This window comes from Dromiciops gliroides, chromosome 1, assembly GCF_019393635.1.
Source record: "Dromiciops gliroides isolate mDroGli1 chromosome 1, mDroGli1.pri, whole genome shotgun sequence".
NCBI lineage: Eukaryota > Metazoa > Chordata > Mammalia > Microbiotheria > Microbiotheriidae > Dromiciops > Dromiciops gliroides.
The window spans coordinates 28,306,521-28,321,126 of NC_057861.1; the positions used below are offsets into that span (position 1 = coordinate 28,306,521).

At 46.1% G+C, this 14,606-nt stretch overlaps 1 protein-coding gene across 2 annotated transcripts in view; it reads right to left on the minus strand.

Moving 5' to 3' along the window:
• The window catches only part of ACAD10 (acyl-CoA dehydrogenase family member 10), a 51,187-nt gene that overhangs the window by 29,559 nt on the left and 7,022 nt on the right, over positions 1–14,606 (minus strand). For both annotated transcript variants that reach the window (XM_043978134.1, XM_043978133.1), the window contains exons 5-7: positions 10,714–10,908; positions 6,090–6,248; positions 4,149–4,308 (exon numbers count right to left, since the gene is read on the minus strand). In XM_043978134.1, the coding sequence (XP_043834069.1) occupies positions 4,149–4,308; positions 6,090–6,248; positions 10,714–10,908 (514 nt within the window). The remainder of the gene's footprint in view (positions 1–4,148; positions 4,309–6,089; positions 6,249–10,713; positions 10,909–14,606) is intronic.

Genomic DNA, 14,606 nt, shown 5'->3' on the forward strand with positions numbered 1-14,606 from the left:
AAAACATACTGTCCACCTCCAAAGAAAGAACTGACATTGTTTGAACACAGACTGAAGCATGCTATTTTTCATTTTATTTCTGCCTTTCATTTTTTAATTCTAATCTTCTTGTACAAAATGACTAATATGGTAATGTTTTCCATGCACAATTGCACATGTATAAAGCTATATCAGGGAGGGGAAAGGGAAGGAAAGAAAAGAGGGATAGAATATGAAACTCAAAACTTTAAAAAAATATTTTTAAAAATTGTTTCAACATGTAATTGGGGAAAAATAAAATGTTTTAAAAAATAAAGAATGGGTTGGCCAAAAGAAAAAAAAATACAGAAAATAAATTCAGGTGCTGCTTCTTGCTGAAGAACTACAAGTATTATCAATTCTTTCCAAGTTTCAGTACCCTGGATAAATCTGCAGTTGCCCCACCCTAGTTATGGCCATGGTGAAGGGCAATGGATTGGCACTTCCATGATTTCTTTTTTTTTTTTCCTGAGGCAATGGGGGTTAAGTGACTTGCCCAGGGTCACACAGCTAGTAAGTGTCAAATGTCTGAGGCCGGATTTGAACTCAGGTACTCTTGACTCTAGGGCCAGTGCTCTATCCACTGCGCCACCTAGCTGCCCCACTCCATGATTTCTTTGATGGGTATTATGTTACATCTCTCCTTGCAGCCCTTTTCCAAAGAAGGCAAGCTCATAGTTCTAGATGAAAGTGTTTTTTACTACATAACCTACCAAACTACTTCTGATGATTAAGGGAGAGCTGAAAGGGGCAATTAAATGACTTTGCTAGTACAGAAAATGCCATTTCCCCAGTGAGTTACCCCAATGACATTCTCATGCAGATATCTTGGTCCTAACTGGCTTACATACTCCAGAACTAGCCTTTCCAGACTGAAATCTGGACATTGGACAGAAAGGCAGAAAATTACACAAAAGTCCAGTAGTAAAGACACATAAAAAATGACTTTGCAAGGAACAAAGTGGGAAGGAGGGTGATACACATGTTTCTTTACCAATGGTCCTCAAAACTTCTTCAGATTTTTATATTCTTCTAGAAAAGGAAAATGAAAACTGAAAAGGAAGGTCCTTAGAATGCATCAAGAACTCTCTATAATTTGTAATCCTTCAAGGTTCAATTCTCCTTCACAAAACAGACCATTATTCTCTACATTAAAAATTCTTCACAATTTCCATTGAAAATAATTTCAGACAATATAAAATACTTAGATGTCTAACTGCTAAGACGTACCTATAAACTATGTGAACACAATTACAAAACATTTTCACACAAATAAAAACAGAGCTAAGCAACTGGGGAAATATTAATTATTCATGGATGGGTTGAACTTAATATAATTTAAAAGACAACACTGCCTAGATTCATTTACTAATTCAATGCCAAATCAATCAAACCATCAAATAATTATTTTGAGCTAGAAAAAGTAATAACAAAATTAATCTGGAGGAAAAAAGTCAGGAATATCAAGGGAATCGATGGGAAAAAAGCGAAGGAAGGCAGTCTAACAGTACCAGATATCAAACTATTCTGTAAAGTGATAATCATCAAAAGAAACTGGTATTAAAAAATAGAATGGCTGATTAGTGGAATAGATTATACACACAATATATAGAAACAAATGAGCACAGTAACTTAGTGCTTGATAAACTCAAAGATCCCATCTACTGGTATAAGAATTCATTGTTTGATAAAAACTCCTGGGAAAACTGGAAAAGCAATCTGGAATAAACCAGGCATAGACCAACATCTCACAACATATACCAAGATAAGCTCAAAATGGGTACATAAACAAATTAAGGGAGCATAGAAAAAAATTACCTGTCAGATCTATGGCTAAGGGAAGAGTTCATGAATAAATAAAAGATAGAGATGATCATGAGACATAAAATAAATAATTTTGATTACATTAAATTTAAAAGGTTTTGCATAAACAAAAGCAATGCAGCCAAAATTAGAAGGAAAGTAATAAACTGGGAGAAAAAAATTTATAGCAAAGCTCTCTGATAAAGGTTTTATTTATCAAATATAGAGGGAAGTGAGAAAAATTTGTAAAAGAACCATTCCCCAATTGATAAATAGTCAAAGGATATGAACAGGCAGTTTTCAGAAGAAGAAATCAAAGAAATCAAAATCAAAATAGTCAAATGAAATTGATTAGAGAAATACAAATTAAAATAACTCTGAAGTACCACCTCACACCCATCAGATTGTCTAACATAACAGAAAAGGAAAATGACAAATGTTGAAGGGCTATGAAAAAATAAGAACAATGACACACTGCTGGTGGAATTTTGAACTGATCCAACCATTCTGGAGAAAACTGGGCAAAGGGCTATAAAACTACACATATCCTTTGACCAAGACACCACTATTAGGTCTGTATCCCAAAGAGATTTTTAAAAAAGAAAAGGCCAGAGAGAGAAGTGATGAACTCTGGGTACAAACTGAAGTACAATTTTCTCACTTTATGTTTTTCATGATTTTACACGTATAATCGATGTCATATTGCTCTGCTTTTCAGTGGATGAGGGAGGGGTGGGAGGAAGGGAGAGAATTTGGAACTCAAAATTTAAAAAGAAAAGAATGCTAGAAAATAATAAATTTTAATGATAAAAAGGACCCATATGTACAAAAATATTTATAGCATCTCTTTCTGCGATGTTAAAGAATTGGAAATTTAAAGGACTCCTATCAATTAGGGAATGGCTGGATAAGTTGTGGTATATGATTACAATGGAATACTATTGTGCTATAAGAAATAACAAGCAGGATGGCTTCAAAAAAACCTGAGAAGACATATGAATTGATACAAAGTGAAGTGAACAGAACCAGGAGAACACTGTACATAGTAACAGCAATGTTGTAATGATGATCAACTGGAGGTAGAGCCAAGATGGCAGAGAAAAGGCAGGATGTTGCCCAAGCTTTTCCAAATTCACCTACAAAAAAATTTAAATGCCTCAAAATTAATTCTGGACCAGCAGAACCAACAAAAGGATGGTGTAAAACAATTTTCCAGCCTAAGACAACTTAGAAAGTTCACAGAAACAATCTGTTACAGGGGGATGAGAGTGGAGTACAGTCTAGTGCAGGGCATACCTCAGGAAGATAGCAGCAGGCCTTGGGGGCAAATGAATCAGCAGCAGTGGCTTTGGGAGCTCTTAGCCCATAGACAGTAAGAGGGTCAGACAACCAGTCAGAAGGAAGTTACAGGGGTCCCTTCACTGGCACTGAGTGCAGGACGCTGTTACTTTGACCATACATGCATCTGAGTCACAGTCCTGGGTCACAGTCCCAGGGTAAGAAGGAGCACTAGCACACAAGAGCTTGCAGCCACAGGGAAGCAGGGACCCTGGTCATAGTTCCAGGGTAGAAAAAAAGTACCTGTAGTTGTTCACAGACCAGAATACAAGCCAGGAGAGCAGTAACCGCACCTCTCCTTTGATCAGATCACCTTTGAAAAGCTGAAAACTTACAAGTCCACAGAATTAGCTCTGAAAACAACAGAACAAAAAACCTAAATCTTGGAGATAGTGCCCCTTCCACCCCTGGAGCAGAGACCAACATTAACACAAAGTTAAAAGTCAAGAAATAGGCTGGAAAAGAAGCAAACAACAACAACAACAAAAGAACCTGACCATAGGAAGTTATTAGGAAAGATCAAAACACAAACTCGGAAGAGGGCAATAATGTCAAAATGTCTACAAGCAAAGCCTCAAAGAAAATTGTGAATTGAAGTCAGGCCCAAAAAGAATTCCTGAAAGAACACCGAAAAAATCAGGGCAGCTAGATGGTGCAATGGATAAAGCACTGGCCCTGGATTCAGGAGGACCTGAGTTCAAATCTGGCCTCAGACACTTGACACTTACTAGCTGTGTGACCCTGGGCAAGTCACTTAACCCCAATTGCCTTACTTAAAAAAAAAAAAAAGAACAATGGGTCAGGGCAGCTAGGTGGCACAGTGGATAGAGCACCAGCCCTGGATTCAGGAGGACCTGAGTTCAAATCCGGCCTCAGACACTTGACACTTACTAGCTGTGTGACCCCGGGCAAGTCACTTAACCCCAATTGCCTCACTGAAAAAAGAAAGAACAATGGGTCTTCAAACATGACACCAGACTGGAGCATACCTGCTGCTTGGCTTCCCAGGAGGTTTCTGAGGTATTTCTCCAGGGAATCTCTGGGAATTTCCATTGTCTTTCTCACAGAGCGAGTGTTTGGAATAATCTTCCTCAAAGGAAAGCCCAGAAAGGTTTCTAGCTCCTTTAAGGCATTTTCTGCATCATTAACCTGGTTAAAAAAAAAAAAAGATTTTAGCCTTTCCCCACCTTCAGCCCTGATCCCAGCCATCCATCCCGTAGGTGCCAGATGACAGTTTTTTGGAAGGTGAAAGGCACAAACAGTCAACTGAGGCAAAGGCTGAAAAGACTTGCCATTTCCATCAAGCCTTGAATCATCATGCACATTCTGCCCAGGAAGGACTGCTGCCTTGTGCTAAGAGGTCACCATGGAGATTGTTCCTCATTTCTGTTTGGAGCATCCCCTGCTGTGGCGGTTAGATGACAGAGCTAGGACTAAGGGGTTTCATCTCAGCATTTCAGAGCAAAAAGGGCAGGGTGAGGGCCATCTGGGACAACCCACACCAGACAAGGGACTGTGTCCAACAGTAAGCCAACAGGGAATGAGCCAGCCTCTGTGTGAAGACCTCCACTGAAGGGGACCCACGATGCAGGCTGGGACAGCCAAATCCCTGTCTCAAAGGTGATGTTGTTAAGAAGTGTTAAGGAGGGGGCAGCTAGGTGGTGCAGTGAATAAAGCACCAGTCCTGGATTCAGGAGGACCTGAGTTCAAATCCGGCCTCAGATACTTGACACTAGCTGTGTGACCCTAGGCAAGTCACTTAACCCTCATTGCCCCACAAAAGAAAAAAAAAAGTGTTAAGGAACCTCAAGACTAAATTAGGCTCTTGGTGATTTCTCCTCCTCATTCCTTATTCTGCCCTCTGATGAGTCGGCAGTGTGATGTGCGACTCCCATCTGGGGTCCAGCTAAACACATCTGATTCTTCTTCATGAAGGACTAGAGATACAAGAGTTACCACACCCCCCTGAGTTCTCTCTCCCCCAGAATAAGCATCCCAAGTGCCTTCAAACAAGCCTCATGAGTCATGGCCTCAAGGCCTTTCCAGATTCTAGGCCCTGTAGCTGCTCAATGTCTGTCCTAGAACATGGTGCCCAGAACTTCACACGGTGTACCCCAAAGTGGTCTGAGCAGGGCAGAGGACAGTGGGAGGCCTCAATGGCATTCTCCTTTGTGACTGCATATCACACTGCCCACCCACTAACCACCAGAATTTGTCCTGCTTTCCTGTGCCTCTCCTGCCAGTCCTTGAGAAACCCGAATGTGAGATTTGACAGTCCCCCCTATTATGATATTCTTTTTTTCCTTTTTTTTTTTTTGCGGGGGCAATGAGGGTTAAGTGACTTGCCCAAGGTCACACAGCTCGTAAGTCTCAAGTGTCTGAGACTGGATTTGAACTCAGGTCCTCCTGAATCCAGGGCCGGTGCTCTACCCACTGTTCCACCTAGCTGCCCCCCCTCCGATATTCTCAAAGTGCTCTCCAAGGGGGAATGGGATTTGGAGCCGGCAAGACTAGAGTTCAAATCCTACCTCAGACACACCTGTTTGCTGTTGTAACCCTAAGCGCCTCAGTTTATAAAATGGGGGTAATACTAATTACCTCACAAGGTTGTTGTACAGCTCAAATGAGATATTTCTATAGCACTCAGCATATAGATAAGCCTGGCATACAGTAGGTGATTCATAAATGCTTGTTTCCTTCTCTTCTCCCTTTCCCTAGTAGCCTCTGAGCAGTTCAGTTAACCTCTCATGCTCTGTGGTATAGGGATAACAACAGCACTTACCTTACAGGGTGGTTGTGGGGATCCAGTGAGATAACACACCCAAAGTGCTTTGCAAACCTTTCAAAGCTCCATGAATGCTAGGACGTCTCCCCAGCACCTGCAAGCAGTGGGTGTTTAATAAATGCTCACTGGCTGGTCGAATCTATACCTTTATAGTGTGAATGCCAAGCTGGGCAGCTGCTTTTAAATTATGTCCAAGGTCATCGAGAAAGATGGCTTCGGTGGGCTCCACCTGCAGCCGCTGCAGGCACATCTTATAAATGCGAGGGTCTGGCTTGCACATACCTTCCAGGCAGGATTCGACAACCTAAAGGGGGCAGGGAAGACACAGATAAACTTGCAGAAAACCAGCCTTGGGACTTTCCCATGGGAAAGTGAGCATGTTTGCTGAAATGGAGACCGTAACAGTGGGACACGGCCGGTGTGCGTTAGAACAAGCACACCCCTTTTTGCACAACGTGACAAGGCCAAATTAGGCTGAAGGACTTGGGAATACTCTAGGCTACAATCCTGCGAAGCCTCCGGAGCTGAGCAGTGTTTCTTCCTAGCTAACAGCTTTCAACAGCACCTGCTATTAGGAGAAGTTAGCAGAAAGAAGATGCCAGACCGCCCAGGGGCCCACTTTTGTCTCAGGAGGCCCTCAGTGTTCCTGTTCCACTGTGTTGCTTGCTAAGTGCTCCTAGAATTGTAGGATTATGGTAGCAAGGAGGACACCTGGGGCCCAGGGGTACAGCCTGGGAGACAAGGTTAGAAACCTTAATTATGATTTCCCCCGAAATGGTGGGGGAGGAATAACAAGCCTCTTAACTCTCCCTCTCCGCCCACCGCAGAGAGGAGCAATGACTTCCCCTGAAATGCCTGCCGGGAGTTGGGTTTGTCTGAATGTGGCAAAATGAAGTGGCTCCATCGCCCTGTAAGTCCCCAAGTCATGAGCTCAGATCCCTGAGCCCACACAAGTTCTAACAAAGTTGGGTTTAGGTTTTGTGGTACAAGACAAAATACTTCCTGATGAATTCACAACCAAATGATTGGCAGGAGGTTCTAAAAGGGTCTTATCCTAAGGCAGTACCAGTTTTGGTGTTGGGTTTTTTAATGGAACCGTGGTGACAAACAGTAGTGTCCCCCTAATATCTCCAAAATAAAATACAAAGGCCTTTGCTCAGCCTCTAAGTCTGGACCAGACCTCTCTTCCCTTTCCAGCGTCATTCTTCCTCTGGTATGCATTCTAGGGTTCAGCCACACTGACCTACCTACGACTTCTCGCACTCACCTCCATGTTGGCATAGGCCTGCAGTGTACTCCTTCCTCACTGCTGCCCCTTGGAAGCCCGGCTTTCCTGACAAATTCAAACACTGGCTTCTACCTGAAGCCCTTCCCAGCTGTCCTACCCCCACCAATGCTAGTGCCCTCTCGCCCCAAGCTCTCTGCTATCACTATCCGTGGATCCTGTACAGTCTAACAGTATGAAATATACAGCGGGTGCGATGAATGCATGTTAACCACGTGGCAAGGCCGTTTCACTTTTGTCTGTGTAAGTCCATCACCCGGCATGGTACCTGGCACATAGCAGGCATTCAGCAGACGCTTCTCAAGTAATTGAGGGAGCCTGAAACCCTGAATCCCCCATCCTGAGAGGGAAATGCACTGGCCCATGCACCACCACCCATTCAGATGTGATGAGACCCACAGCTGCAAGCAGGGCTCCAGATGAAACAAGATACGGCCTTGATCTCAGTGTTTCTCAGTATAATCTTCTGGTGTCTGATATCTGGGAACCCAATATGTGATTTCTGTGGTATAGGAGCCTCCAGATGAGGAACCTCCCTTTGCCCAGGCAACTCTGCTCCTGCTCTGCACCCTAAAGCCTCAGGGGACTCCCCACTGAGAACAATGACTCACCCAGGGTCACACAGGGGGTATGGGTAAAAAGTGGGACCTGAGGCTGGCTCTCTAACCACTCTCCTATACTGCCTCTAGGAAGACACAGAAAGCTTAATTACTTTATAAACTAAATATATCCCCTTAGATGAGAAGTAGAACAGTGAAGGGAATGCGGGAAGGATTTTTTGTTCTGAGATTTAATTCATCCCTTCCCCATGCCCTTCCTATCGTCATCTAGGTTCTGATACAGACTTGAGAATTCAAGTGTGGACAGAAACTTTGGTAAACATTGCTCCATTTATCATGGCCCTGGGAAACTGAGCTTCTTCTGGTCCTTGTGGGGAGGGAGGGAAGGAGGGAGGGAGAGAATACAAGGAGCATCTACTAAAAAAAATTGGCCTTCTGCGGCTACAGGAACCCCTAAAATCAAAACTTTGTGGCTGCCCTAGGATACAAAAAACTCCCCGGATGAGTTGTTGAATGACCCCAGTGCAGGTTCTAAGGCTGAGACTAGCCTTTGCAGATGGAATTGGAGTCAGGAAGTCATGAGTTCAAACTTGGCCTCGGATGCTTATTAGCTGTGTGACCCCTAATTCACTGAACATGTTTGCCTAAGTTTTCATCTATGAAATGAGAATGATAATGGCAGCTACCTCCCAGGGCTGTTGTGGGGCCTAAGCGAGATCATCTTTGTAAAGCACTTTGTAAAGCCTTAAAGCCTTCTTTGAATGGTAGATATTATTAGTAGTATAACATTGTTGTTACTGTACAGTGCCACGCTGGAAGGGCACCACAACTGAACTAGCCTCAAGGCGCAGTCCATTAGGTGACCAGGTGCTCACCTCTCTCCGTAACCATCTCAGACTCTGAAGGAGCCACATAAGGGAGAGCAGCCCCTTGTCGATATCACCTCTACCAAGTGCTAAGACCCCTTGTCTGGAATCTCCACTTGCCTGGTAGCCCTCTGGCCCAGGACGCCCTGCAAAAACCTTAAACTCAACAGCTACAACACTGAACCCATGATCTTTCTCCTTAAACCCTCCCCCCCCCACCCGTTCCCTATAGATGGCAGCGCCAACCTTCCTGGTGCCTCAGGCTCCCAACCCAGGAGCCATCCTGGGCTTCTCACTCTCTCTCACCCCACCCCACCCCCATCCAAGCACTTGCCAAGGCCTGTCGACTCCACCTTTGCAGCACGTCCCAAATCTGCCCCCTGCCTCAACTGGGACCTGCCCCCACCCTGGTGCAGACCCTCATCACCTTGCTGCACGATCACAGTAGCTGTTGGTGGGTCTGCCTGGCTTTGGTCTCTCCCTCTTACCCTATCCATCCAATCCTACTCGAACCCATCCTCCAATATGACTGCCAAAATAATCTTAAAGCACAGGTCTGACTATGCTTCTCCCCTATTATCTCCCTATTACCTCTAGGCTAGAACACAAACTGCCCAGCTTGGCATTCGAAGCCCTTCGTTGTCCAGCTCCAGCCACCCTTCCCAGAGAGATCCCACCACAGCACTGCCCTTGGGGCACCCACCATTTTGGATGGACCGGTCTATTTGCTACTCCTGGGCCTGCATCACGATTGCTTCCTTTGTGCCTGGAAGGTGGAATCCTTAGCTTCCCTAAGGCTCAGCTCAGGGGTCAACTCCTAACAGAAGCCTGTTCAAAGAGCCCAGGTTGGGGGCAGCTAGATGGCACAGTGGTTAAAGCGCTAGCCCTGGATTCAAGAGTACCTGAATTCAAATCCGGCCTCAGACACTTGAAACTTACTAGCTGTGTGACCCTGGGCAAGTCAGTTAGCCCCCATTGCCCCGCCAAAAAAAAAAAAAACCCAAAAAACAAAGTGCCCAGCTTGCTCCTGCTTTCAGCATGTAAACTTCCTGTCTTCCATCTCTATTGGCCATCTATCATCACTGGTACCTCTTCTCCCCTCCCCTCCCCCACTTAGGCTCCTGTTCCCTCCACACTGCTCAAGGATAGACACATAGGAGAAGCCTTTCCCTGCCCCTTGCAGGCCTCCCCAATTTACTTAGGATTCATGCAGCAGATATTGTAGCTCGTCTCCCTTGAGAGGATGCTAGCTCCCTGAAGACAGCAGCACCTGGCCCAAGGAGTGAGTGCTCACAGGAGGCTGATTGGCTGGAAATGAACTGATCTCTTCAGGATGCTTAGCCTGCAATACCCAGAGAAGGGGCTCACAGATACCTGTGCAAATGAATTCTATTCCTGGCCCATTTTTCCAAAGATTATTCCAGAAAGAATAATCTGGTAACGAAGATGGACACTCATATGGACAGCATTGTAACACTGGGCCTGAGCACTCTAGAGAGTAGTATCACAAATGGCAGAGAATAGGGTTGGCCTTATGAAAGAGACCGGGGGCACCTAGGTGGTTCAGTGGATTCAGGAGGACCTGAGTTCAAATCTGGCCTCAGACACTTGACACAGTGACCCTGGGCAAGTCACTTAACCCCAATTGCCTCACCAAAAAAAAAAAAGAAAGAAAGAGACCGGGACCCTGGTTCTTATGGGAGATGGGGACTGACGTGACCGGGCTCCTGCATGAGGTGGGGGCTAATGGGACACAGGCTCCTGAGGAAGGGTGATGATCCAAAGGCCAGAGTAGAAGCACTCATGACAGTGAGTTTCCAGAGCTGAGGCCTCTCCAGCCACTCCCTGAGGCCAATGTTCAGTTCCCAAACCCTCTAGCGTCTGACCTTGGGAAGAGTACAATGTCTTTGTGAAGGCTCCCCCTTGGCCCTGCAGCTCCATTAGGAATCACGGACTCCATGCAAGGCTGGCCAGAAGGCACACAGCTTCTCAGTTACGGCTCCCCAGGGAAGGGGGCGGGGGCACCTTCCACACTATTTTTGATCCCTGAAGTCTTACCACATCAAACTGTTTCCGGTCCAGGGGCAAGAAGCTCTCCCCATTGGGGAGATAGAAGTTATTACTAAGAACTGCAGTCTTCAGGCCTTCTGCCCGGATTCGATTTATTGCTTCTGTCATCACTGAAAACTGCTGCGCGACTTGTCTACTGGTCAGCAGAGAAAAAAACGAGTCGACCGGCACCGGAGACTTTATCTAAGAATTAGAGAGGGGGAAAAAAGACCCAGCAATCAGCAGCAGCAGACCACGACAACAAAAAATCTCCCCATTCCGAAAAAGGCCCTCTTGGCTCCTGACCGCTATTACCTGGCGGCCTCGGCCCAGGCCAATTAGAGCTCACCAAGGGAACCGTCCCACTTAGGCCTTTGCCTGAATTTTGCAGCACAGTAACTGTAAACCCCTAGTCATTCTGAGTGGCTGGGAACGAGGGATTCACTTTGACCAAATGGGCTGGGCCTTATTTTCCTCATACAGACACGACCAGGTTTCAAAGACAACACAGCAGATTCCAGTGCAGATTTCAGCTCTGCTGTGTGGCCCTGGGCCTAGTGCCCTGGGGGACTCTTTAAGGCCCTAAATTTAGAGAGGGTGAGGACTGAATGGGGGAGGGGGGGGGCCTTCCCAACTGAGTGTTCCTCACTTTCATAAAATCATGGGTCTCATCCGAAACAAAAAATGCACTCAATTCAAAAACTATGAGGCGAACAGCTACAGTTTAATTTTTCTGCTGTTTCAGAAAATTCATCAGGAGGTGGGAGAGAGCTCTAGGGCCTCCTTCCTGATTATCATCATGGCCCAGCTGCAGGTGGAGGAGTGCGGGAGCCTGGGCTAAGTCTGGGCTGGCACAATCTGGAAGGAGCTTTATTTTTAAAACCCCTGCTGTCAGCAGCTTTCCTTTGCGCATCTCTCCTTTGCATAAAAATCGTGTGAGGGATATAGGAAAGAAGAATCTGCTGGCCGGGCTCTCCTGTTGTTTGAATTCTGGATAGATGGGAAATTCATGGCATCTGAGCAGAAAGGAACACTGCATGCAGGCTCTGATGTTAGGAGGGAAGGGGCTCCTGGGCAGTGGGGGAAAAGCGGACTGACTGTGGCTCTGGGAGGCGGAGGAGACCCTAGTACGAATCTTGTCTCTCACATGTACTAGCTATGTGACCTGGGGCAAGTCAAGCACTCTCCCAAGCTGAAGTATCTTCATCTGTAAAATGGGATTAAAAAGGGTTCTTAATAAGGTTCTTATGATATGTGTAGGGATATAGGGAGAGAGAGAGGGAGGGAGGGAGGGAGAGGGAGAGAGAGAGAAAGGTGATATATAGATATATAGACATATAGATGCCTGTCCAATACTGATACTATTTATTGATTAATTAATTAATTTTTTTAAAGTTTTCAAAATTTGTTTATATAAGATTTCCAATTTCAAATTTTTCTCCCTCCCTCCCCTCCCTCCCCTCTCCCCTAGACAGCAGGTAATCTGATATAGGTTAGATAGATAGATAGATAGATAGATAGATAGATAGATAGATAGATAGATAGATAGATAGATAGATAGATAAATACTATTTATAAGCATATAGTTACACCTATCTCTACTTCTCTGATGTTGACACTATACTGTCCAACTCTTAGCAACGTTTGCAGGGACTACATGTGTATCCACTCTTAGAAGCTGGAGCACACAGAGCATTGTTGGTATAGTGCTATTCCCTTCTGTGTTGACACGTTACCTGCCTAGACCAAGGGAAGAGGCAGGAGACAGAGCCAAAGGAGTCCAAAATGGAGCCCTTTCTACAAGAGTCCTGGGACAGCCAAAGGGCCTGCTCGTACACACTTGGATGCCATCACCGGTTCTCCTCCCAGAAGCCTCAGCTCTGGTAGCCTTTCGCACCCGTGCCATGCCCTGTGCCTATGAGCGTCCCCAGGTGCCATCCCGGGCCCTCTTCTCCCTCCCTCTTTCTCAGTCATCTCATCAGCTCCCATGGGTTTAAGGACCACCTCTGTGCAGATGGCTCCCAAAGCTTCTTATCCCCAGCTCCACACACATTCAAGCTGGATGTCCCAGCACCTACAATGGAGCCTCTCCAGAAATGAACTCATTATCTTGGCCCCTCAGCTCGCTCCCTCCTGTGCCTAAGGCAGCAGCAACCCCCAGCCTCCCAGGCTGGGCCCCTCACCCTCCCTCACCTCGAGCCTCCCATCTGCCTCCTTGTCTCTCTCTATCTCCACAATCTGCCTCTCTCATCTGGTCCTTTCTCTCCCCTCCAACAGCTCACACTTGAGCTTCCTGAAACAGCCTCTGACTCAGCCTCCCTGCCTCAAGTCTCTCCCCTCCCCAGCCCATCCTCTGGGCCGCTGCCAGGCACACAGCTGACCTTGCGGCTGCCTGACTCTATCCACTCTAGGATCAAACAGCAACTCCTGTTTAGCTTTGAAAATCCTTTGCGTCTTAGCCGCAACCCATCTTTCCAGCCTCACTGGGTACTTACTCCCCTCCTGCCATCTTTGATCCAGCCAAACGGATCACCCATGACAGCCTCTCTCGTCTCCAGGTCTTTGCACTAGCCACCCCTCATGCCTTGGAGGGAGTGCCCTCCCTCCCCAGCCTTGGAGTCCCTCTCTTCAAGATGCAAGATGCAGTACAAACACCACCTTCGGCAAAAAGTGTATCCACATCCCTAACTTTAGGGTCCAAAGACCTTGGGTGTGACTATTCTGTGTGTGTGTGTGTGTGTGTATACAGAAAGAGAGGGAAAAAAGAGAGGGAGGGAGAGGAGAGAGACGAGGGAAAAGGAGAGCAAGAAAAAGAGGATGGGGCAGCTAGGTGGTGCAGTGGATAGAGCACTGGCCCTGGAGTCAGGAGGACCTGAGTTCAAATCCGGCCTCAGACACTTAACACTTACTAGCTGTGTGACCCTGGGCAAGTCACTTAACCCCCATTGACTCACCCTCCCCCCCAAAAAAAGAGAGGATAGGAAAGGAGGGAGAGAAAGAAGAGGGAGAGACAGACAGAGAGAGGCAGAGAGACAGAGAGGGAGGGAGGGAATAAAGAAGGGAGGGAAGGCTTCACTTTATCTTCCATTGTACTTATATGTGCTTGGGCCCATCAGACTGTTAGCTCACTGTGAGGATGGATTGTTCTGTTCTTTGAACTCATATCCCTGCTGCCTTAACAACTTCGTGTTGGCTGACTCGTTGATTTTAGCACATCTTGGTTAAACTGGCCATACAGATAGGCCACTGGCTGAAGGCCAACAACTGCTAATAGATCATTAGTAAAGAATAGTTATTTTGATTTGCTTTTCTGTGAAAGGTGACAGGCTCACGTGATTAAAGATGTCCTTTAGTTGAATCCCTCATTTTCCAGGCAAGCGCAGTCCAGAGAGGGAGTGACTTGCCCAAAGTCACACAAGTAGCAAAAGGCAAAGCCAGGATTTCTGGCCTCTCTCTGTCTCTGTCCCTCCCTCCTCTGACTTTAAATCCAGCACAACACAAAACGGGGCAACAGGCAATCTCCTGAAACGAGGTTTTTGGTAGATCCTAGGTTTTAGAGCTGGCAGAGACCTCAGAGACCACCTGGTCCAGTAGACGATGCAGTTGGAGGCACAGGTGGTTAGAGCGCTGGGCCTGCAGTCAGGAAGACCCAAGTTCAAATCCAGCTTCCAACATTTTCCAGACCTGTGACCCTGGGCAAGTCACTTCACCTGTTTGCCTCAGTTGCTTTAACTGAAAAAAATGGGGATAATGATAGCACCTACCTCCCAAGGTTGTTGCAGGGATCAAATGAGGTAATGTTTATAACAGTGCCTGCCACATAATAGATACCATATAAATGTTTATTCCCTCTTCCTTTTTCAAAATGTGGTCCGGGGGCTGTTAGAGAGACATCTGAGACT